The 19,200-nt window shown below is 57.4% G+C and overlaps 1 protein-coding gene across 1 annotated transcript in view; it reads right to left on the reverse strand.

Moving 5' to 3' along the window:
- The window catches only part of EPHA8 (EPH receptor A8), a gene marked incomplete at both ends in the record, with an annotated part of 34,062 nt that overhangs the window by 4,989 nt on the left and 9,873 nt on the right, over positions 1 to 19,200 (reverse strand). The window contains 6 exons of the mRNA XM_082833335.1: positions 432 to 525; positions 1,836 to 1,998; positions 2,074 to 2,198; positions 6,575 to 6,910; positions 9,156 to 9,311; positions 16,977 to 17,640. Of these exons, the coding sequence (XP_082689461.1) occupies positions 432 to 525; positions 1,836 to 1,998; positions 2,074 to 2,198; positions 6,575 to 6,910; positions 9,156 to 9,311; positions 16,977 to 17,640 (1,538 nt within the window). The remainder of the gene's footprint in view (positions 1 to 431; positions 526 to 1,835; positions 1,999 to 2,073; positions 2,199 to 6,574; positions 6,911 to 9,155; positions 9,312 to 16,976; positions 17,641 to 19,200) is intronic.

A 19,200-nucleotide genomic window follows, 5' to 3' on the forward strand; every position in this document is an offset into this window, starting at 1 on the left:
ACATCCGAGTGGAGATGGGACTGGGCAGCTGGGCCTCAGGAGGAAGGCCTGTGCTGGTGGCACACCTGGGGAATGTCAGCATGAAGGCAGAACTCAAAGCCTGATAAGGTTACTCAGGAGAGCTGGAGCTGGGTAAGTGGGAAAGAGAAAAGGGTCCCAGACCAGCCTGGGGCCCTCCTGCTTTCAGGAACTTGTGCAGAGAAGGGGCTGGAGGAGATGGAAGACAGGCCAGACAGGTGGATGGAAAGTGGGGGGTGAGCCGGACATGGAAGGCAAGAGAAAAGCGTCCCAAGAAGGAGGAAGGAAGAACAGGTATATCTGTCAGTGAGCCCAGGCACAGGGGATCACTGGCTCAGCAGGGCTGGGGACAGGCAGGAGACACAGTGCTCCAGGGGAGGGGGTTGGGGTGGCCGGGGGCCAGGACCACCCACCTCTTCTTGCAGATGACCAGGAGAAGAAGCACGACCAGGCCAGTGATGAGTGTCAGGCAGATCCAGACGATGGTCCGGGTGTCGTAGCGGGGACCTGTGGGGGGAAAGCAGGCTGGGGGGCCAGCCACTCAGCCCTGGCTTCAGGGCCAGAGGTCTGGCGGCCTTCCCGGGGCCCGGCGGCAGCCTCCTCGGCTGTGAGCCAGCCCCGAGCTGGGGCGCAGGCCGCATCCTCCTCTGCCCCACCCTCCCCTCTACAAGCCTCCCCTTCAACATCCTGCTTTCCAGCCTGGTGCCACCACTTCCTGGGACTGTGTAACCTGGGCGGAGTCACTAGACTTCTCTGCGCCTTAGCTTTCTCACCTGTCGTGTGAGTCCAGAAACGCCTGTCCTGCCCGTTACTGTAACAGTGACAAAGCTGAATATACGGAGAGCTGCACATTCCAGCCAGTAACCCACATCCCTTCCAGGGATAACCCAGTATTATCGTTAGTTGTCAGATGAGAAAACCAGGCCCAGAGAACTCAAGGAACTTACTCAAGGACACACAGCAAATGGGATGGAGCCGGGCAGGATTCCTACCCGGGCGGTCTCAACATGGTATCAGACCTAAGAGCACTTGAGACACACAAGTGCCAAGGGGGTGCCAGGTTGAGGAAGGTCATCAACTCAGCCTTGAACCATCTGTCTTAGCACTGCCCCCCTGGAGGGTGCTGAGTATAGGAGAAGACCCCAACGGGCTGGAGATGGGGGCAGGGGGTTCCCAAGCTTGAATATGCCTCAGAATCACCCTGAAGGTATGATCAAACTAAAATTTCTGGGCCCCCAGCGCCAGGGTTTCTGCTCCCGAAGGTCTGGGGTGGGGCCTAAGAATCAGCATTTCTGATAGCTCCCAGGGGCTGCAGCTGCTGCTGGTCCTGGACTACACTGTGGGAACCGCTGTTCTGGAGGTGGGGGGGGGGTGGTGCAGGGCAGGATGATACTGGGGAAGGGCACAGAGTTTGTCCCCAAGCTGACCAGGTTCAAGTCTTGCTCTGCTGGGTAACCTTCGCTTTACTGCTCTGACCCTCATTTTCCTCACCTGTAAAATGGGGATGTAGATATTGCCAACTCACTAGAGGGTCTCTGGGACGATTATAAGGTAGTCCCGCTAGCAAAGGGCACCATGATGCCTGCAAGTCACGCTGATGCTCGGGGAAAGCCTGCAGTTGATGGGCTGTTACGAGCTCTGTCACCTCGGGCGGGTAACTTTCCTTCTCTGAGCCTGTCTTTTCACCTGTCAAAATGCTGATTTGGCCCACGCACCAGCTCAGCATGCACTCGTTCCCCTCCTCTGACCACCACGACCCTGGCCCTGGCCCTGGCGCCTGGCCCAGCTCCCTCGCCCTCCCCCCTCCCTGCACTCACGGGGTTTCCCGGTCTCCACCTCCATGGCCTGGCTGAAGCGTCCGCAGCCGGCCGAGGTGCGGGCTCGGACCTGGAACACGTAGCGGGTGCCCGGCTTGAGGCCCGAGACGGTGGCCCTGGTGGTGACAGCCTTGAGGGTGGAGTAGCTCTGCATCTCCTTGTCCTGCCCGTGGGAGGGGCGGTCAGCCAAGTGTCCCCGGCCTGGTGGCCTCCCTCCTTCTCCCTTCCCTGTGGGTACCTTCTCGTAGTACTTGATCTCGTACTCCAGGATGATGCCATTGGGCTGCTCTGGCTCCTGCCACAGCAGCGAGACGCTGGTCTGCCCCGCCCGCTCCTGGCGGATCACCACCACCTGGGACGGGGCTGGGGCAGGGGGAGGGAAGGGAGCTCGGTCAGGTCAGATGGGTGGACGGGTGATGATGGGGAAGGGCTTCTGTCTGCTCCTTCCTCAGGCCCCGCCCAGGGATTCTGGCTTGGGCCACACTCACCTTGCTAACTGTCCTGCCGCCGCCCCAGGAGAGCCAGTACCCTCTGCTCCTCTTGGCAAATCACTGGCTGCCATCCTGGTCAGTTATCTGGGGTTGGCACAGCCTGTCTCCCAACTGGGATGCCGGGGTTGGCTTGACCCAGATGAGGCCTGACCCCGCAACTTCCACTGTCTCCTCCTCCTCTCTGGCCAAGCCCATGCACTGGAAGCATGCTGCACCCCCGCCAGCCCCATCAAGCAGCCGCACTTGTCGACCCTGAGGCCCCATCACCTGATGTCTCTGTCTCCGTGTCACCCACCCCCGCCCAGGGCCTGGTGTGGCGCATGCGCTCAGGAGCACTGAGGAGGGAGGAAGAAAAGGAGAAGGGAGGGAAGAATCAAGGGAACCAACGCCCTCACTGCCTGGGTTTGGAGGGACATGAGCTGAGCCTGAGGCCCATGTGAGCTCAAGCATTCTCGAAGTCACACTAGGTCACCCTTTCGCCCCCTTGCTCATTCCCTCCCCCACTCCTGTGCTCAGTGCAATTACCCCTGAGGTGAGTCTGTTGGGAAGGGTCGGATGTCGACCCAGCCACAGCCAAACCGAAGGGACTGCCCTCAGAGCTGCAACCCCGTCCTCCCTGACCCCTCCAGCCGCAGCCCTCCCCTCTGCTCACCCGAGTTCCGACTCTGCCCTACTCCTCCCGTGCCCCCCACCTGCCCCATGTGACCAGCTCTGGCCTCACAACTGGGCATCCCATCTCTCTGGCACACGTGGGAGCTCCCCGAGGCAGGGATTGCACATAGTTAATGCCCAATAAATGCTGCTGGACGATGCTGACATGAAAAATTAAGAAGCGACTCCACAGTTAAGCTGGAGGGTGTGGTACAGGGGAGAGCCCACCAGCCTGGGAATCAGGTCTGGCTTCGCAACCCGGCCCGTCTCTTGCTGGCTGGGCCCATGACTACCTCCGGACAGTTTCTCCACCCAGAAAGTGAAGCTGCTGGGCACCAGCTGCCAGGCGGAGGTGAGGCTCAGAGAAGACCACTGTACGTGTGGGACGGACACCAGTGCTAGAACACATGGGTGCCTCTTAAAAACCAAAAAATTTGCGAGGCAAGAGGTGCTGTGTGAGTCGGGCAGACACAGAGGGAGACTGGGGCTCAGAGGTGGGACGGACACAGGGCAGAGCACCAGAGAGGGCTCCAGGGAGGAGGGGGGTGTAGAGAAGAGGCTACGGGGAGGCCTGGGGAGGGGGAGGGGCAAGTGGTCTCTGAGGACAGACCTCCGGCATTTGCTCAGGGCTGCTGTCTGCCCCAGGCCCCCAGCCCAGAGCTGTGGGTGTCCACCGCATCATCTCCCTAGAATTTCCTGAATGACTCCCACTTGCTGGGCAGTGGGCTAGGACCTGGGGAGACTGCAGTGCCCAAGACAGCCCTCAAGGAGCTTATGGTCTAGTTAAGAGAGACAGAGTTAATAAGAAAACGAATCAATGCATAATTACAGGTATGCTAGGTGCATGGAAGACATGAAGAGGGTGCCGTGATGGAGAGGACCTTACGTCTGCAGGGGCCCAGGAGGGAATGGGGCCATTTCAGCTGAGGTGGTCCAGGTGGGCCTCCGAGAGGCGGGGAGACAGCTAACCGAGGACTGAAGGAGGCAGCAAGGGGAGCGTCACGGGGAGGAGCACGTCATTCCGACCGAGAGGCAAGGCCAAGGCCCAGGGCAGGGAAGGGCTTGGTGTGTCCAAGGATGAGGACCCGAGGCCAGTGTGGCTGGAAGGGAGAGAGCCTGGCGACAGTGGATGGGGTGCGGCTGGGGAGGTGGGCAGGGGAGGGTCTGATGGGTCCCCTGAATCATGGTGCAGGGTTGTCCAGGCAACATGAGATGGACTGAATTGTGCCCCCCTCCCAAAATTCGTCTACTGAAGCCCTAACCCCCAACACGATAGTATTTGGAGATGGAGCCTTAAGGAGATAATGAGGTTTAGATGGGGGCATTGATGCCTTTCTAAGAAGAGACACCAGAGAGTTCTTTCTCTCTTTCCTTCTCTCTCTCTGCCATGTGAGGACACAGCGAGAAGGCAGCCGTCTGCAAGCCAGGAAGAGGGTTCTCACCAGGAACCAAATTGGCCGGCACCTTGACCTTGGACTTCCGGCCTCCAGAGCCGTGAGCTGTAAACGTCTGTGCTTTAAGCCCCGGCCTATGGTATGTGTTATGGCAGTCTGAGCTGACTAGGACCGATGGCATGTGTGTGTACGGGGTGGAGTGGTCGGAGTGTGGAGGGGGTCACGCTGAAGGGAGACCCAGTGGGACTGGCTGGTGGGTGGACGAGGCACGAGGGAGGGATAGCCAAGGATGACGGCTGGGTTTGGGGCTCAAGTAACCCCACGAACAGCGGTGCCACATCCTGAGATGGGGGCCTGGGGAAGGGGCTGGTTTGGGGGTGCTGTGTGTCTGAAACACATCGAGTGGAGATGGGAGTGGGCAGCTGGATCTCAGGGGAGAGGCCTGTGCTGGTGACACACTTGGGGGACATCAGCACGAAGGTGGAATTCAAAGCCGTGGGCCCTGATAATGTCACTCTGGCAAGATGGAGCCGGGTAAGTAGGAAAGAGAGGAGGGTCCGGACGTGCCTGGGGTCCTCCAGCTTTTGGGAATTTGTGCAGAGAGAAGGGGCTGGTGGAGATGGAGAAGGACAGGCCAGAGAGCTGGATGGAAAGTGGGGGGTGGACTGGGCATGGAAGGCAAGAGAAAAGTACTCCAAGAAGGAATAAACAAGAGCGGGGGGTGGGAGGGTGGAGTGCCCACTGCAAACTGAATTTCTGGGGATAGGTGGGCAAAGGCGCCCGACTGGAGGTGCCCGAAGAGGCCCACAGAGGAGAGGACGCAGATGTGTGAGCAAGAGAGCTCTTTAAGGAAGCTTCCAGGTAAGAGAAGGAGTCTCGTGGCTGGAAGGGTGTGTGGGCTCACGGGAGGCTGTTCTTTTTTTTTTTTTTGCGGTACGCGGGCCTCTCACTGTTGTGGCCTCTCCCGTTGCGGAGCACAGGCTCCGGACGCGCAGGCTCAGCGGCCATGGCTTATGGGCCCAGCCGCTCCGCGGCATGTGGGATCTTCCCGGACCGGGGCACGAACCCACGTCCCCTGCATCGGCAGGAGGACTCTCAACCACTGCGCCACCAGGGAAGCCCGAGGCTGTTCTTTTTAATGATGGAGCACACGGAGCAGTGTGAGTGCCGTAGGTTCTCTGCTCCGCCCTCCACCCCTGACCAGCCGGACACCTGTCTCGGCCACCCCAGAGACATGTGGGCAGGGGTGGGGCCTGGCACCATGCACAAGGGCCTACTCCTCATTGCGTCACTAGCACTGAGCAGAGAGCTTGGCATCTCACAGGTGCTCCACAGGTGCCAGAGGAATGAGGGTCTCTTGGGAGGATGAAGCCCTGGCGTCAGGGACGGGGTGCCCTGGGTTCAGGGTTGGGAAGCCTATTTCACTTGGGAGTGAGGCAGACCTGGGTTCGAATCCTGACCTGCCGCTTCTATGTGGTGACCCTGGCTGGCTCCGGGCCTCAGCTCCTCCTCTGTGGCACGGTGGGAAGGGAGTCACTGAGCCAGGCCTGCGTGGCGTTGGGAGGAGACGGGGGTGGGGAGCCACAGGGCACGTGCTAGGGGTGCTGTTAACAGGGAAGCTGCCACAGGCGGCCCTCGGGTCAGGCTGCCACTCGACAGGCAGGACGCACCAGAATTTGGAAAGAAAGGGGCTAACTTCAGTCCAACAACTGGCTAGAAACAGAGAGATAAGTGGTTGTCGTCCAGACCAGTCTGACCAAATCCATCCCAGGGGCAGCAGTGGCAGCTGTTCTGGAAAATGATCATCAGAGTGATTTGATATTTTAATGACATTTATTGAGCACGTACCGTGGGCCAGGTACCAGGCTAAGCATTTTCAGTTCCTTCATTTAAGCCTCAGTAACAGAGCAGGTATGATTACTCCTATCACAACAGGGAGGAGACAGAGGCAGAGAGGGAATATTCTAGAACCCAGGCCTGGGATGGTCATGCTAGCCTGCCTCTGTGCTTTTTGGTTTCCTTCCACTTATGGAACATGTTTTAGTTTTCTAAGGGCGCGAAGCCTGTAGCTCAGAGTCCTGGTGAGGAAGGCGGAGCCCAGAGAGGCAGGCGCTTGCCCAAACGCCACAGCGAGTCCGCGCAGTGCTCGGATGCCAGGGGGGGACGAAGGGCCCGGGAGCTGGGGACGGGCGTCTCCGCCTACCTGCCTGGTTCGTGGTGATGTTGACGACGGCAGCCCGGCGGGGCTCTGGGCTCAGGTCGGACACACCATTGACGGCCTCGATCCAGAAGGAGTAGTTCATGTGGGCCAGCAGGTTGGCCACCAGCAGGCTGGCCTGCACCAGGCTGGTCTGCTGGGGCACGAAGCGGGTGCTGCCCCCGCACGTCTCGCAGTGGCCCAAGGCCCAGGGGCAGCGGCGGCACACGGCATTGTAGGTGATGTCACTGCGGCCGCCCCGGTCCAGTGGAGGGGCCCACTCCAGGGTCACAGAAGTCCCATTCACGCTGGAGATCAGATTCACTGGTGCCGAGGGGGGGCCTGGAAAGCAGAGAATGACAGGTGGGCGTGGAGGGCATGTATTTGGGCTGGTCTAGTCTCCCCCATCAGGTCAGGGAAGGGCTGTGGTTCCCCCATGATACTTGGGGCTCCCTAAGGATAAGGGCACACCTACTCCATCCTCTGGAAGCTCCCCGAGGGCAGAGGCAGTGTCTCTGCCATCAGATTGGGAGCACAGTCAGGGTCTGGGCACAGAAGCCGCCCTTCCCCCACCCCATGTAGCACCACCTGGATCCTGGGGTTTGTGCTTCACAAGATTTTCATCCAGAGCTGGGGAGAGTCTGCACATAGCAGCTACCCTGGGCGTGAGATGCCCCAGTCACCTGCATCCCCCACTCCACTCCTTAACCCCCTGGCTGGATTTAATGTCAATGACACTGAACACTGTGGTGGAGAAAAGCAGAGCCCCGTGTGCCAAGTGGCCCCTCCCCACTGCCCAGGATGGGAGCCCCAGTCTGGGCAGCACAAGGACACTGGAGAGAGGGGCGGGGCTGGGGGCTGGGAGTTGGGGTAGGATCCTGGGCGTGGGGATTTGAACCAGGAGGGCCTGAGGGGCGACGGAATTCCAACTCTCAGAATCTCAAGCTGGGAATCTTAGATCTTGAGAAAATAGAATTGTAGAATCTCAGAATCATAAAGAACCTTAGAATCTGCAGGGTGTGGAATACTAAAAGCCTAGTCTTTTACAATCTTAAGATTCCTATAACTGGAGGGCACTGGATTGTGGATTTGGAGAGAAACTGGAGTCCAGCCAGCTGAGTGCAAATGTTTGTGACCTAGAGCTGGGCTCACCTGGCCTGAGGAGCCCAGAGCAGTCACCACGGCCCTCAGCAGGTCCCACATGGGGCAAAGGCACAGGTCTGGGCACAACAGGGGAGGGATGGAGGGAGGGAAGAAGGGTTTACTCGTGCGCACGTGTGGGTGGTGTGGTGTGTGTATCTGTGTGTAGTGTGTGTATGTGTGTGTGTGTGTGTGTGTGCGTGTGTGGTATGTGTGTGTGTAGCAATGCGAATACACCTAGGCCCTTACCTGCCCTGTGCAGGGGGTCTGGGGAAGGGTGGTGATGGAAGTTGGGGGAGGGGGAGATGGAGATCAGGTTGGGGTAAATTCTGGGGCAAAACCCGTCAGCACCGAGTAAAGTACCCCTCACCCCGTCACAAGAGCCCAAGGCTGGTGAACAGCGTGGGCTGAACTGGCTGCAGCTCCTCCCCAGCGGGGGTGGGAGTGAGAGGCCCCTTTGGGCCAGAGGAGGGGAGGCCACGGAGGAGCTGCATCAGCAGAAATGCCAAGGCAGTCACGCAGCCCTGCAGGCATGGCGCCGGAGTCCCTCAGAGTCCCCTCAGGTATGGGGCATGCGCGCTGCCGCCTCACCCTCTCCAGGCGCACACCTCCCTTGCAGGGCCAGGTGTGCCCATGCTGAGCTCACAAAGCAGGCTCGTTCAAGCTCCACGGGGACCATGAGTCCGTTCCAGGTACCCAGATGCACACACACGTGTGCACACACCCCTCTAAGAACACTTTACACACGTGGGCACAAGCACTTGAACGCTCACACTCTATGCAGGCATCTTCTGCATGAACTGCTACCGACAAGGACACACACAGTCGTAATCGCTGTAGGCCTCCCAAGGCACACACAGAATCCGACACACGCAGCCACACCCACTCCATATACACAATCATGCAGCCCCCCCCACTACAGCAGCTCCCCGAATTCTGCAGCTCCCCCCAGTCTCTCAAGGATGGCAGTGATGTGGGGCAGGGGTGGGGGCGGCTCCTCTGATGCCCGCCTTGCCGCACAGGCAGTCCCCCAGCTTGCCCACCCCAGCCCCCAGGACACTGGCATGACCCTTGGGTCAGAAGATGACCAAAGCCACCTGGTGCTGGGAAGGGCATGAGTCCAGTTCTGTCCTGCCCTTTGGAGCAGAGAGGAGAGACCGAGGGAGGAATGGAAAGATTTCCATTGGAGAGATGGCAGGTGACCTATGATTTCCACTGGAGAGATGGCAGGTGACCTATGACAAGAAGCTGGGAGCCCAGAGAGGTCAAGGCCATTGTTGAGGGGTCAGAGTCACCCCCCATCCCCACCCCCAGACTGGCCCCTGGCCCATGAGAGCCACCTGTCCCTGCCTCACCCACTGAGACCTGGCTCCCTGGGAGCTTGAGGGGCCGAGCATGGGGTCCTAGCCTAGTCTCGAGGGTTCTGGGGCCACGGGGTGGTACTCACGGGTGCAGGCTGCAGACGGTGGGTCCAGGGCTGCACGGAAGTAGCTGAGGTCGCAGCGGCAGGCCTGGGCGGCAGGGGCTGCAGAGTGGCTGTGGGGAGGGCAGCGGGCGCAGAGCTGGTCCCCGGGGGCCGACTTGTAGAAGCCCAGCTCACAGGCTGTGGAAGAGAAGGAGGCTTCAGGTGAGCCTGCCGGGCCACCCTGATGGGCCTCAGGGGCGGCTCTCTGGCCCCGGGGTTCCTGGGGGATCCCCTGAGGGACACAGGTGCAGACCTGCAGCATCACCTGTTCCTACTCTCATCTGCAGATGGAGGGACTGAAGCTCAGAGAGGGCCTCTGACTTACATAGGGTTGCACAGCGAGTCGGAGGCAGAGCTGAGGCTGGGACCCTGACACCTGAGTCCCAGCCCCATAGCACAGGGCGGAGCCTCTCTGAATCCTCCAATGGCCCCTCCCACCCAGGCTCTGTCGTTCACAGGGCACTTGTCCTTGAGCGAGACACCAGCCTCAGGGGCAGGGGTCAAGGCTAAGAATCTGAGGGGGCCCGAAACCCCAGGGGTGTGACCTGAAAGCCGGAGAGGGAATGGGGGTGGGGGAGGAACGTGACTGGAAGAGACATGTGTGATGAGACCAGAGGTTCCCAAACACGGACAGGTGTGGAACCATCCCTATAAAAACACAGACCCCGGCCCCATCACAGCCACTGAGTTAGAAGAGCCAGGGGTGGGGCCTGGGAATCTGTGTTTTACAAGCGCCCCGAACAATGCTGATCGTCCAGGAATTGCAGACTCCTGACCCTCCCAGTCTCACCGTGGCTGACCCGATATGTTTCTCGTATCTGACCTTCTCTCCGGCCTCTGAGAGGCACACACATCTTGCTCCTGATGACCACAGCAGCCTCCAAACCTGGCCCCCAGCACCCCCTCCCCAGCCCCACTGCCCGCGAGATGACTATTCCTTTAGCCAGTATCTATGAGCACCTATTCTGTGCCAGAGACACAGCCACAAACAAGGTCCACATGGCGTCTGCCCTCAAGAAGCTGGCATTTTTCAAGGCGGCAGGGGGAGACACAGTAAATGAGGCTGTGATCATTTCCAGAAGGAAATAAAGCAGAGGATGTGGCAAAGCGTAAATGGTGGGAGGAGCGACCTTCCCTGAGAAGGTCTTTGAGTTGTGGCCTAAAGGCTGAGAACGAGTCAGCCCTGCAGGAAGTGCGATGTTGTGGGTTGAGGGACTCTCTAAAATGACACTGCTGCTGGGCCAAACCCTCACAGGCTCTGCGTGGCCTAAACAATAAAGCCTGGTGTTCAAAGCCTCCCTGCAGCCTCCTTCAGGGCCACTCCCTCTCCCTCAGGCCGAACTAAAGGACTGGCCATTCCCCACACTCAGGAGTTGTTTCCTGTCTCGGGGCCTTTGCACATGCTGTGCCTTTTCTTTTTGTCACCCTGTCGAATTCTTTCAAGATTCATTTTAACTGTGCCTTTGATGAAACCTTTCTGGACCGCTCCACATCTCCACATGTACACACACACACACACACACACACACACACACACACACACACACAAGCAACGACTCCTCTCCCCATCTTTGCATCCCTGTTCGGTCTCACCACCTGCAACATTATGGCTGTACTTTTCCATCTGTGTGTCTGACTCTCTCTCCTTGTGGGTAGGTCCTTGTGAACAGGGCAGGGCCGCCTTATTCATCTCAAAGTTCCTAGGGTCTGGCTCAGGGTAGAAGTTGTCAACACTGGTGGGAGTTTTCAAAGTGAGCTAATCCGGCCATTATCTGCTCTGCGCAGAAAGACAACCCAGGGGTTCAGGAGGACCAAATGCTGCCCAGCCAGGCAGCTCCCAGCTCCATCTGTGGAACTGAACTCCTCTGCAACGGGGACCACCGGGAAACTCCCTGGGATCTCTCTCCGATAAGTCTCTTTCTAGAAAACTCAGTGCTTGAGAGAAGCTTCATTTGCAAAGCTATGTCACTTATTTGATTGTACCTCTTTATCGTAATAGCTAAAATTAGGTTAATTTGTAAAATTCGACAAACTTGAGAGAAAACCTGAAATCAGGAGAAATGATGATGCCCTTAAGTTGCTTCCCAGACTCAGAGGCCATGGAGCCAGAAGGGGCTTATAGGCTGGGAAGTCAGCGAGAATGTGCCTCAGTTTTGAGACCTCTTTCCTGCCCCCTGGGGAGACCCCAAGAGGGCTCAGGCCTGACTGGGGGCTGGGTGCTTGGAGTTGTGGAGAGGGTCCTAGTTGACACCCTGTGATCTCCCCTCCTCTTCCCAGAAGCCCGGGCACAGCCTAAGAGCTTCCTTCTGAGCCCAGGAAGCAGACAGAGGAAACGGGCTTTGCGCTTCACCAGCAAACATTTATCGAACCTGTGCCTGAACTGAATGACACTCTTCCTCACTGTACTGATCGGGTCCACCTTGATCAAAATCTCGGGAATCGTTTGCTTATTCTGTCCTTTATTTATTCCTTCACCCAAATTTACTGAGCCATGGACCGGACGTAAATAAGACCTAGTGCTGCTTTCAAGGAGCTGTCAGAGCAGTGAGGGGCAGACCAGGACACGTGCGGTGACATCTTGGTGTGATGCATGGCACAACATGACAGCCTTTGTTTTTTTTGTTTTTTTTTTTGCGGTACGGGGGCCTGTCACTGTTGTGGCCTCTCCCGTTGCGGAGCACAGGCTCCGGACGCGTAGGCTCAGTGGCCATGGCTCACGGGCCCAGCCGTTCCGTGGCATGTGGGATCTTCCTGGACCGGGGCACGAACCCGCGTCCCCTGCATCGGCAGGCGGACTCTCAACCACTGCGCCACCAGGGAAGCCCCAGCCTTTGTTTTCTGAGTCCCTGACCATTCAGAGCTGTGCTAGTCCTCGGGTGTTAAAGAGCAGAAATGGGAGCAGGCTGCCTGGGTTCCTTTTCTTTTCCAGCCCCTTCCCCTAGGCTAAGTGACATTAGGCAAGTTGCTGGGCCTCTGTGTCTTCATCTGGAAAATGGGGACAATAATAGTTCCCACCTCCGAGGGCTGTTGTGAGGATGACAAGAGTGAATACACGTGAATTCACACGAGCACAGCGCCTGGCACTCATTACCACTGTACGCAGTCAGCATGTATACGTCTGTTTGGCAGAGAGGAAACAGAGGCTGGGGAGCTTGAGTGCCTCGCCCCAGGGTCCCCGCTGAGCCAGGATGCAAACCCCAGCCTTTCCCCCACCAGCCTCTCAACACCCGGCCTCTGCTTAGAGACGGCCCCGCCATCCTGCCACTTCACCGGTGGGCGGTTCTCACACGCTCGGCTAATACCCATATTGGCTATAAAGTGTCAAGGCTAGATTAATCCGCTCAATGAAAATAAAATAATCTTGAATAAGAATACTAATCACCAGGCCTCGGGGAGCCCGGAGACCTGGAGGCAGAGCCGGGAATTAATGGCCGAGACAGATGGAGCGGCTCTGGGCTGGGGCCCGGCCCTGCCCGTAGACCCAGGGCGCTTCCGGAGTCTGCAGTGCCCGGTGTCGGCCGTGCGCCAGGAGGGGCTCCTGCCCCTGCCGAGGGCACCTTGCCCAGGCCGCCTGTCAGGCCGGCAAGCTGATGGAGACCCCGGCCACCTCTCTCCTCTCCCCCACGAAGAGCCTGAGATTTGACAAATAAGGTGTCTGCTGGTGGCCGACCAAAGGAAATTAATTCTAAATCAGATTTTGAACACAGTCAGGAAGGCAAAAGAGCTCGTTGTTCATGCGGCCCCTCTGAAATGAGATGCTCTGATATTTATAGAAAGATGATTAGGGCCACAGAGGGTGGTTCATATTCTGTGTCCAGGTGACAGAAAGGACGGTAGCCAGGAGACTCTGGGGGCTGCTCTGTTGGGTGATGTTCTGAGAGGTCCTTCTTCTCTCTGGAGGGGGTGGGGGGGATGCAGCCACGTGTGGGGGGAGGTCACTGGGTCAGGAACTGGGTAGTGTGGGGAGCTTTCTGGTCAGGGGGTTGGGAGATTTGGGATTCAATCAACCACTCCTAGCTGTGTGCCCTTGGGTCAGTCACTTCGCCTCTCTGGGCCTCCATTTCCCCACTGGTAAACTGGACTACCTCCGCGTGGCTCTGACGTTCTTCCGTGGGTCCCCGAGGCCCGAGTGCAGTCTCCATAAGGATTCTAAAAAGCCATGTGATTGGGCTGGGCCCCCTCCTGGGCTTTATTGTCTTCTCCGTAAAAGCAACTGCTACCCAGCCACTTCTGAGGGGAGCCTTGAGGGTGAGGCTAGCGAGATGGGAACCTGGCAGCTGGGAGGGTGGCTCTCTCCATGGGCCTGGCCGCTGTTGCAGCCCTCAAGCTCTGGGTCCCTTCTCCTATCACCGGAAGGAAGGCGGGGGTCACTCGGGTGGGGGAAGCCGGGACCCCCTCTCCCAGCCCTGTTTGCTCAGACAGAACTGCCCGATGGAGAAGGCCAGGGCCCCTCGGGTCCCAGGAGGCCCCGCTCAGGCTGGGCAGGGGGCTCCAGCTTTGACAGGCCATCTCAAGCAGCCCAGCAAAGGCACCCCCAGTCTGTATCCAGCTCCTGCTCGTGCCCCACCCTCTCCCACCCTCAGGCTACCCACTAGGGAGGGGTGGGGATGGGCGACACTGCAGGGCCGCTGGCCCAGGCCTCCCGTTGGGGGAGGGCCTCAGTTTTGCACCTGTGCTGTTTCTTTGAAGGAGGTTAACAGACAAGCACAGAAGCCCACCTACAGGGTTAAGAAAAGTCTCCCCTCGTGCGATTTAAAACCAGTATCCCCCTGGGCTTCCCTGGTAGCGCAGTGGTTGAGAGTCCGCCTGCCGATGCAGGCAACACGGGTTCGTGCCCCGGCCCGGGAAGATCCCACATGCTGCGGAGCGGCTGGGCCCGTGAGCCATGGCCGCTGAGCCTGCGCATGTGGAGCCTGTGCTCCGCAACGGGAGAGGCCACAACAGTGAAAGGCCCGCGTACCGCCGGCATCCCGCCCCCAAACGTCACTGCCTGCAGTGCACTATGAATTAATATTTTTTATAAAACCTGTAATTATCTTGCAACTGGCATAATTACGCTGCATTGTGATTTAAATGTAAAATTCAAAATATGCTGCAATTCCCTAACCCTGCTTTGGCATTTCTTCATTATTTTTTATTAACGTGCCAGCAGCGTCAGGAAATGGGAGTGGCCTTGGCTTCTCCCAGCTCTGAGGAGGTCCCCCTGCTCAGGCCGTGGAGTTTCCACCAAGAGTCCTGCCCTTGACATGCTGTGGGTCCTTGGGCAAGACGCATTCCCTCTTTGGGCTCCACTTCCCATCTCTATCAAAAAAGGAGGCTGGAGCAGTACCTCTGAGTGAGGCCCCAACCCCGAAGTCAGGAGGACCAGTCTCCCTCCTAAGGGCAAGGATGTACTCTGTACAAACAAGTGGCCTGCTGTGCTCACTGGCTCAATCCAGGGCTGGGGGCAGCTGACCTTGAGCAGGTATCTACTGGCTAGCCTGCCCGACTATTACAGCTTATACTGTCCTGGTTACTAACCTTTTTAACGTTACCCCAGGGGGCTTCGCAGAGAGCTTTGTGGGCAGAGGAAGCAGTTCAGGGCTCTGGAGTGAGAAAACACGGGGTCAGATCCCTACTCTGCCACTTAAGTTGAAGGGACTCAGTTTTTCATGTCTGTAAGATGGGGATATAATATCTCGCTTAGAGGAATATTGTAAGGATGAGAAACTGTGAACTCCCCGAAGGCAGGGATGCCCTGTGTCTCTATTCCTGATGCCTGGGACACAGTAGATGCTCAACAGAATGAGTAACTGACATAATGTGTACTATGTGCTCATTAAAGTGCCTGGCACACGGCAAACACTCAAAAAATTGTCACAAAGGGACTTTATATCCCCATCCGAATAAGGGGATGTTGGGAGCTGGCTCTAGCGGGGAATGCAGTCAGGATAGGCCAGGGATAGGTGAAAAGCCTACACACATGGCTCAGAGTAAGACAGACCTGACTCAGAGCCCAGCTCCACCTCTCACCAGCTCTGAACCTAAGCAGGACACTACCTCTTGAGCCTCAGTTTTCCCACCTGTAAAATGGAATTGTAATACCTGCCTTGCTACAACGAGCCAATGAATGGATGTGCTAGGAATCCCCTTGCAAGCTGTATAGGCAACAGGGATGTTTGTTGTTATTGTTACTACCCAGAGGGAAGTTGAGAAGTACAGGGATGTCTGTGAAGGAACCAGGAGAGGCTGGAGGCCTGGAGAGCCTTGAAAACTAGGCCACAGAGGGTAGAACAAATCCAGAAACAGGCAAATGTCACAGAAGGTGCTTTGGGGTTTAGGGTCCAGGAGAGTGAAGACTCGTGGCAGTTGGAAGTATGAAAAAAGCTTTCTTAAGGAAATCAGAGAGCCCCAGAGAGGGGCCAGAAAGGGCCTGATGGCTGGACAGAAGAATCTAGTCCTGGAGATCTCGGGGCAAGATAACTCCTAAGCTGGACCAGGCTGGACTCTGAAGCTACTTTGCACATCACCTGAAACTGTCAGCCTGTGTCCTGCTCAGTCCTGTGAGCACCAAGGGGCCTTCCTGCCGGCTAGGGCAGAGGGGTGATGCTGAGAGGCCTGAAGGTGCCTCTAACTGTGGTCTCAGGGCCTGTGTAGTACCAGCAAAGGGCTCAGAGGATATTTCTAGTGTCTTTCAGGGCCCCGTCCCAGTTTTCACTGAGGCTGTCTGGGGACAGGCCCTAGTCTCTCTGATCCCTGCCCAGGAACATCTCCTCCCTCAGGAGAACCAATGGTCCCAGAAGCAGGCTTCACTGAGCTCTGAGTGCCATGTGGCTAGTCCCTGGGGAGATCAAGGAAGGGCAACCAGGTGGAGACCACTAATAGCTGGGGCACCAGCTGTCTGTGCACACCAGCCCTCCCAGGGTTCTTGGGCTGTCAGGATGCCTGGCTGCACTGCCCCCACATAGGGGTCTGCTGGCCACACACACATGCACACAGCCTGGGCTCTGGATCCGGCTCCTGGTCTGTGACACAGGAACCCCAGCAGTACACTGTGGGAACAGGAGTTATTTCATGACCCAAGTGCTCCTGGCCGTCCCTTCCCCCACATCCCTAGATAAGTTCCCCCTGAACACAGGCAGGCTGTGACATGCCCACCCCAGACAGTCCTCCCGGGGTGCCCCTGCCTGCATAAGCTCACAATGGCCCTGTACGCCACACATTCGCCCTGAGCCCTGATTCTAACCCACACCTCCTCCCGCCCAACAGGTTAGAAGTTTAGTGGTTCTGAGCCCAGACTCTGGAGCCAGACTTCTGGGTTCAAATCATAGCTCTGCCACTTCCTAGCTGTGTCACCTTGGGCAAGTTGCTTTGCCTCTCTGTGCTTCAGTGCCCTCATGTTTAAAGCCAGGATAACAGTAGTTCCTGTTTCACTGGATGGTTGTGGGGATTAAATGAGTTAATACGTGAAAAGTGCTTAGAATAATGCTGGACATGTTAGGTCACATCACTGTTCCCTAGCACAGGCATGTACCCAGTAGTATTCCCAATCACACTGGTGCCCAGAGATGGACCTCTCTGGGTACATCATGATGCCCACGGAGGGTCCACCTGGTTGAGGTGTGTCTCCCACCCCACAGCACACACACAACACACGCGTGGGTGGCCTGGGGACACAGGAACGCTGGAGGTTCACGCATCTTCCCAGGTGCTGTGTGCACCACCCAGGAGCTTGCTGACTGTGCCAAGCCTGCTCCCCGGCCCCCAGCATCCCTGCCCAGACTGAGCCCAGCTGCCGGCCCACCCGCACAGAGGCGCGCTCACCCACACAGGCATCCCGCCGCTCCTCGTAGCCCGCGCTGCACACGCACTTGCCGATGGGCACCAGCCACTCGCCCTCGGCGCTGCAGTACATTTTGGGTGTGTCCCGCTCCTCGGAGTGCCGCACGCACTGGCCCCGCACCTCCACCAGCGAGGATGAATCGGCCCCCGTCACCGCCTCTGAGAAGGCGGCCAGGTTGCGCACCATGGTGGGGCACTTCTTGTAGTAGATGCGGAGAGACAGGATGGCAAGGCAGGCACCGATGTCCTGGAAGGCCAGGTAGAAGCCACGCTTGCTGAGGGGGCCCACACCTCGCACCTCCGTGTTGAGCTTGAGGCGCCGCACACCCAGGTCGGCCCCGGTGAAGCTCTCGTCGGCCGCGATGGTATCGATTTTGAGGAACTGGCTCTCCTGTGTGCTGGCGCCCAGGTCACGGTCCGACTCCAGGTAGTAGAGGTTAAAGGTCTCCTTGCAGGTGCCTAGCACGCCGGGCATGCTGTTGCAGTCCCGCAGGGTGAACTTGATCTCGGCGTAGACGCGCCGGGCGCCGTCGCGGGGCACCCAGCTGGTGCGCAGCCAGTTGTTCTGGTTGGGGCTCATGACGTTGCACACCTGGTATGTGTGGATGGGCCGGAAGGACTCGTCCACCTCGTTGATGGAGTCCCACTGCGGGCAGAGAGAGCACAGCCAGCTGAAACGAGAGGCAGCACCTGGCCCTCTCTCACCACAAGCCACATGCACTGTGCTGGTGGCTTCCTGGGGAAGAAGACGGAATGTTCTCCAGCCTCGAGGAGCCAGATGCCATGCACCCTACAGAAGTGATCTCATAGAGTGTCACATCCTTCTGGGGAAGTGTTATTTGCTGCCTTTTCACAGATGAGGAACAGAGGGGCTCAGACATAGAGCCATGCGTCTGGGGTCACATAGCTAGTGAGTGATGGAGCTGGGACTGGAACTGATGCCAAAGCTACAAAGCTCTGACCTCATTTCTACACGGCTACTCCGTCACTCCCAGAGTGGGGTGACCTGCTTGGGGAAATCAGTGACCCCACTGGTCCAGCTTCCGTATCAGCTGCCAGAAGGACCTTCCTAATGCATGAACCTGACTGTGTTGCACCCCCCGCCTCAAATCCTTCAGATGCAACCCCTGCATTGGTGCTTGTTGAGTGACTGTCTGATGGATGGACTCCCTCTGCCTTACTGTGTGTGATGTTCCCTCTGCCCCCAACCTAAGGCTGGGGGCTCATGGGCTGGCCTGGATCCCACGCAAGGGGGATACCAGGATGTGGGAAAGTTGAGTACGATTGCTCCTGTGCCAGGTGCTGGCCAGGAATCACTGATTCAGAAATAAACCAGTGACCATCACTGACACTATCAACAGAGTGCAAAAGCAACCCACAGGATGGAAGAAAATATCTGCAAATCACATATCTTAGATGGGATTAACATCCAGAATATGTAAGGAACTCCTACAATTGAACAACAAAGAACCAAACAGACCTGTTAAAAAATGGGCAAAGGACTTGAATAGACATTTATCTACAGAAGATACACAGATGGCTAAACAGCACATGGAAAGATGCTCGACATCACTAAGCGTCAGGGAGATTCAAATCAAAACCACAATGAGATACCACTTCACACCCATTAGCTATTATCAAAACAACAGAAAATAACAAGTGTTGGTGAGGAACCCTGTGCATCGCTGGTGGGAATGTAAACTGGTGCAGTCACTGTGGAAAACACTATGGCAGTTCCTCAAAAAATTAAACATAGAATTACCGTAAATTCCTCTTCTGCGTGTACACCCCAAAAGAAACAAAAGCAGGGGGCACTTCCTTGGTGGCCCAGTGGTAAAAGAATCTGCCTTCCAATGCAGTGGACGTGGGTTCGATCCCTGGTCAGGGAACTAAGATCCCACATGCCGCGGGGCAACTAAGCCCGTGGGCCACAACTACTGAGCTTGCATGCCTCAACGACAGCCTGTGCACCACAACTACAGAGCCCACGTATTCTGGAACCCATGCGCCACAACTAGAGAGAGAAAACCTGCATGCCACAACTAGAGAAGCCTGCGCACTGCAACAAAGAGCCCTCGTGCCGCAACTAAGACCCAAAAAATAAATAAAAATTTAAAAATATTTATTTATTTATAGGGACACAGACATTTGCACATCCATGTTCATAGCAGCCCGAAGGTGGAAACACGAATGTCTATCAGTGGAT

Source organism: Leucopleurus acutus (assembly GCF_964270905.1).
Source record: "Leucopleurus acutus genome assembly, chromosome: 2".
In the NCBI taxonomy this organism is placed as follows: Eukaryota; Metazoa; Chordata; class Mammalia; order Artiodactyla; family Delphinidae; genus Leucopleurus; species Leucopleurus acutus.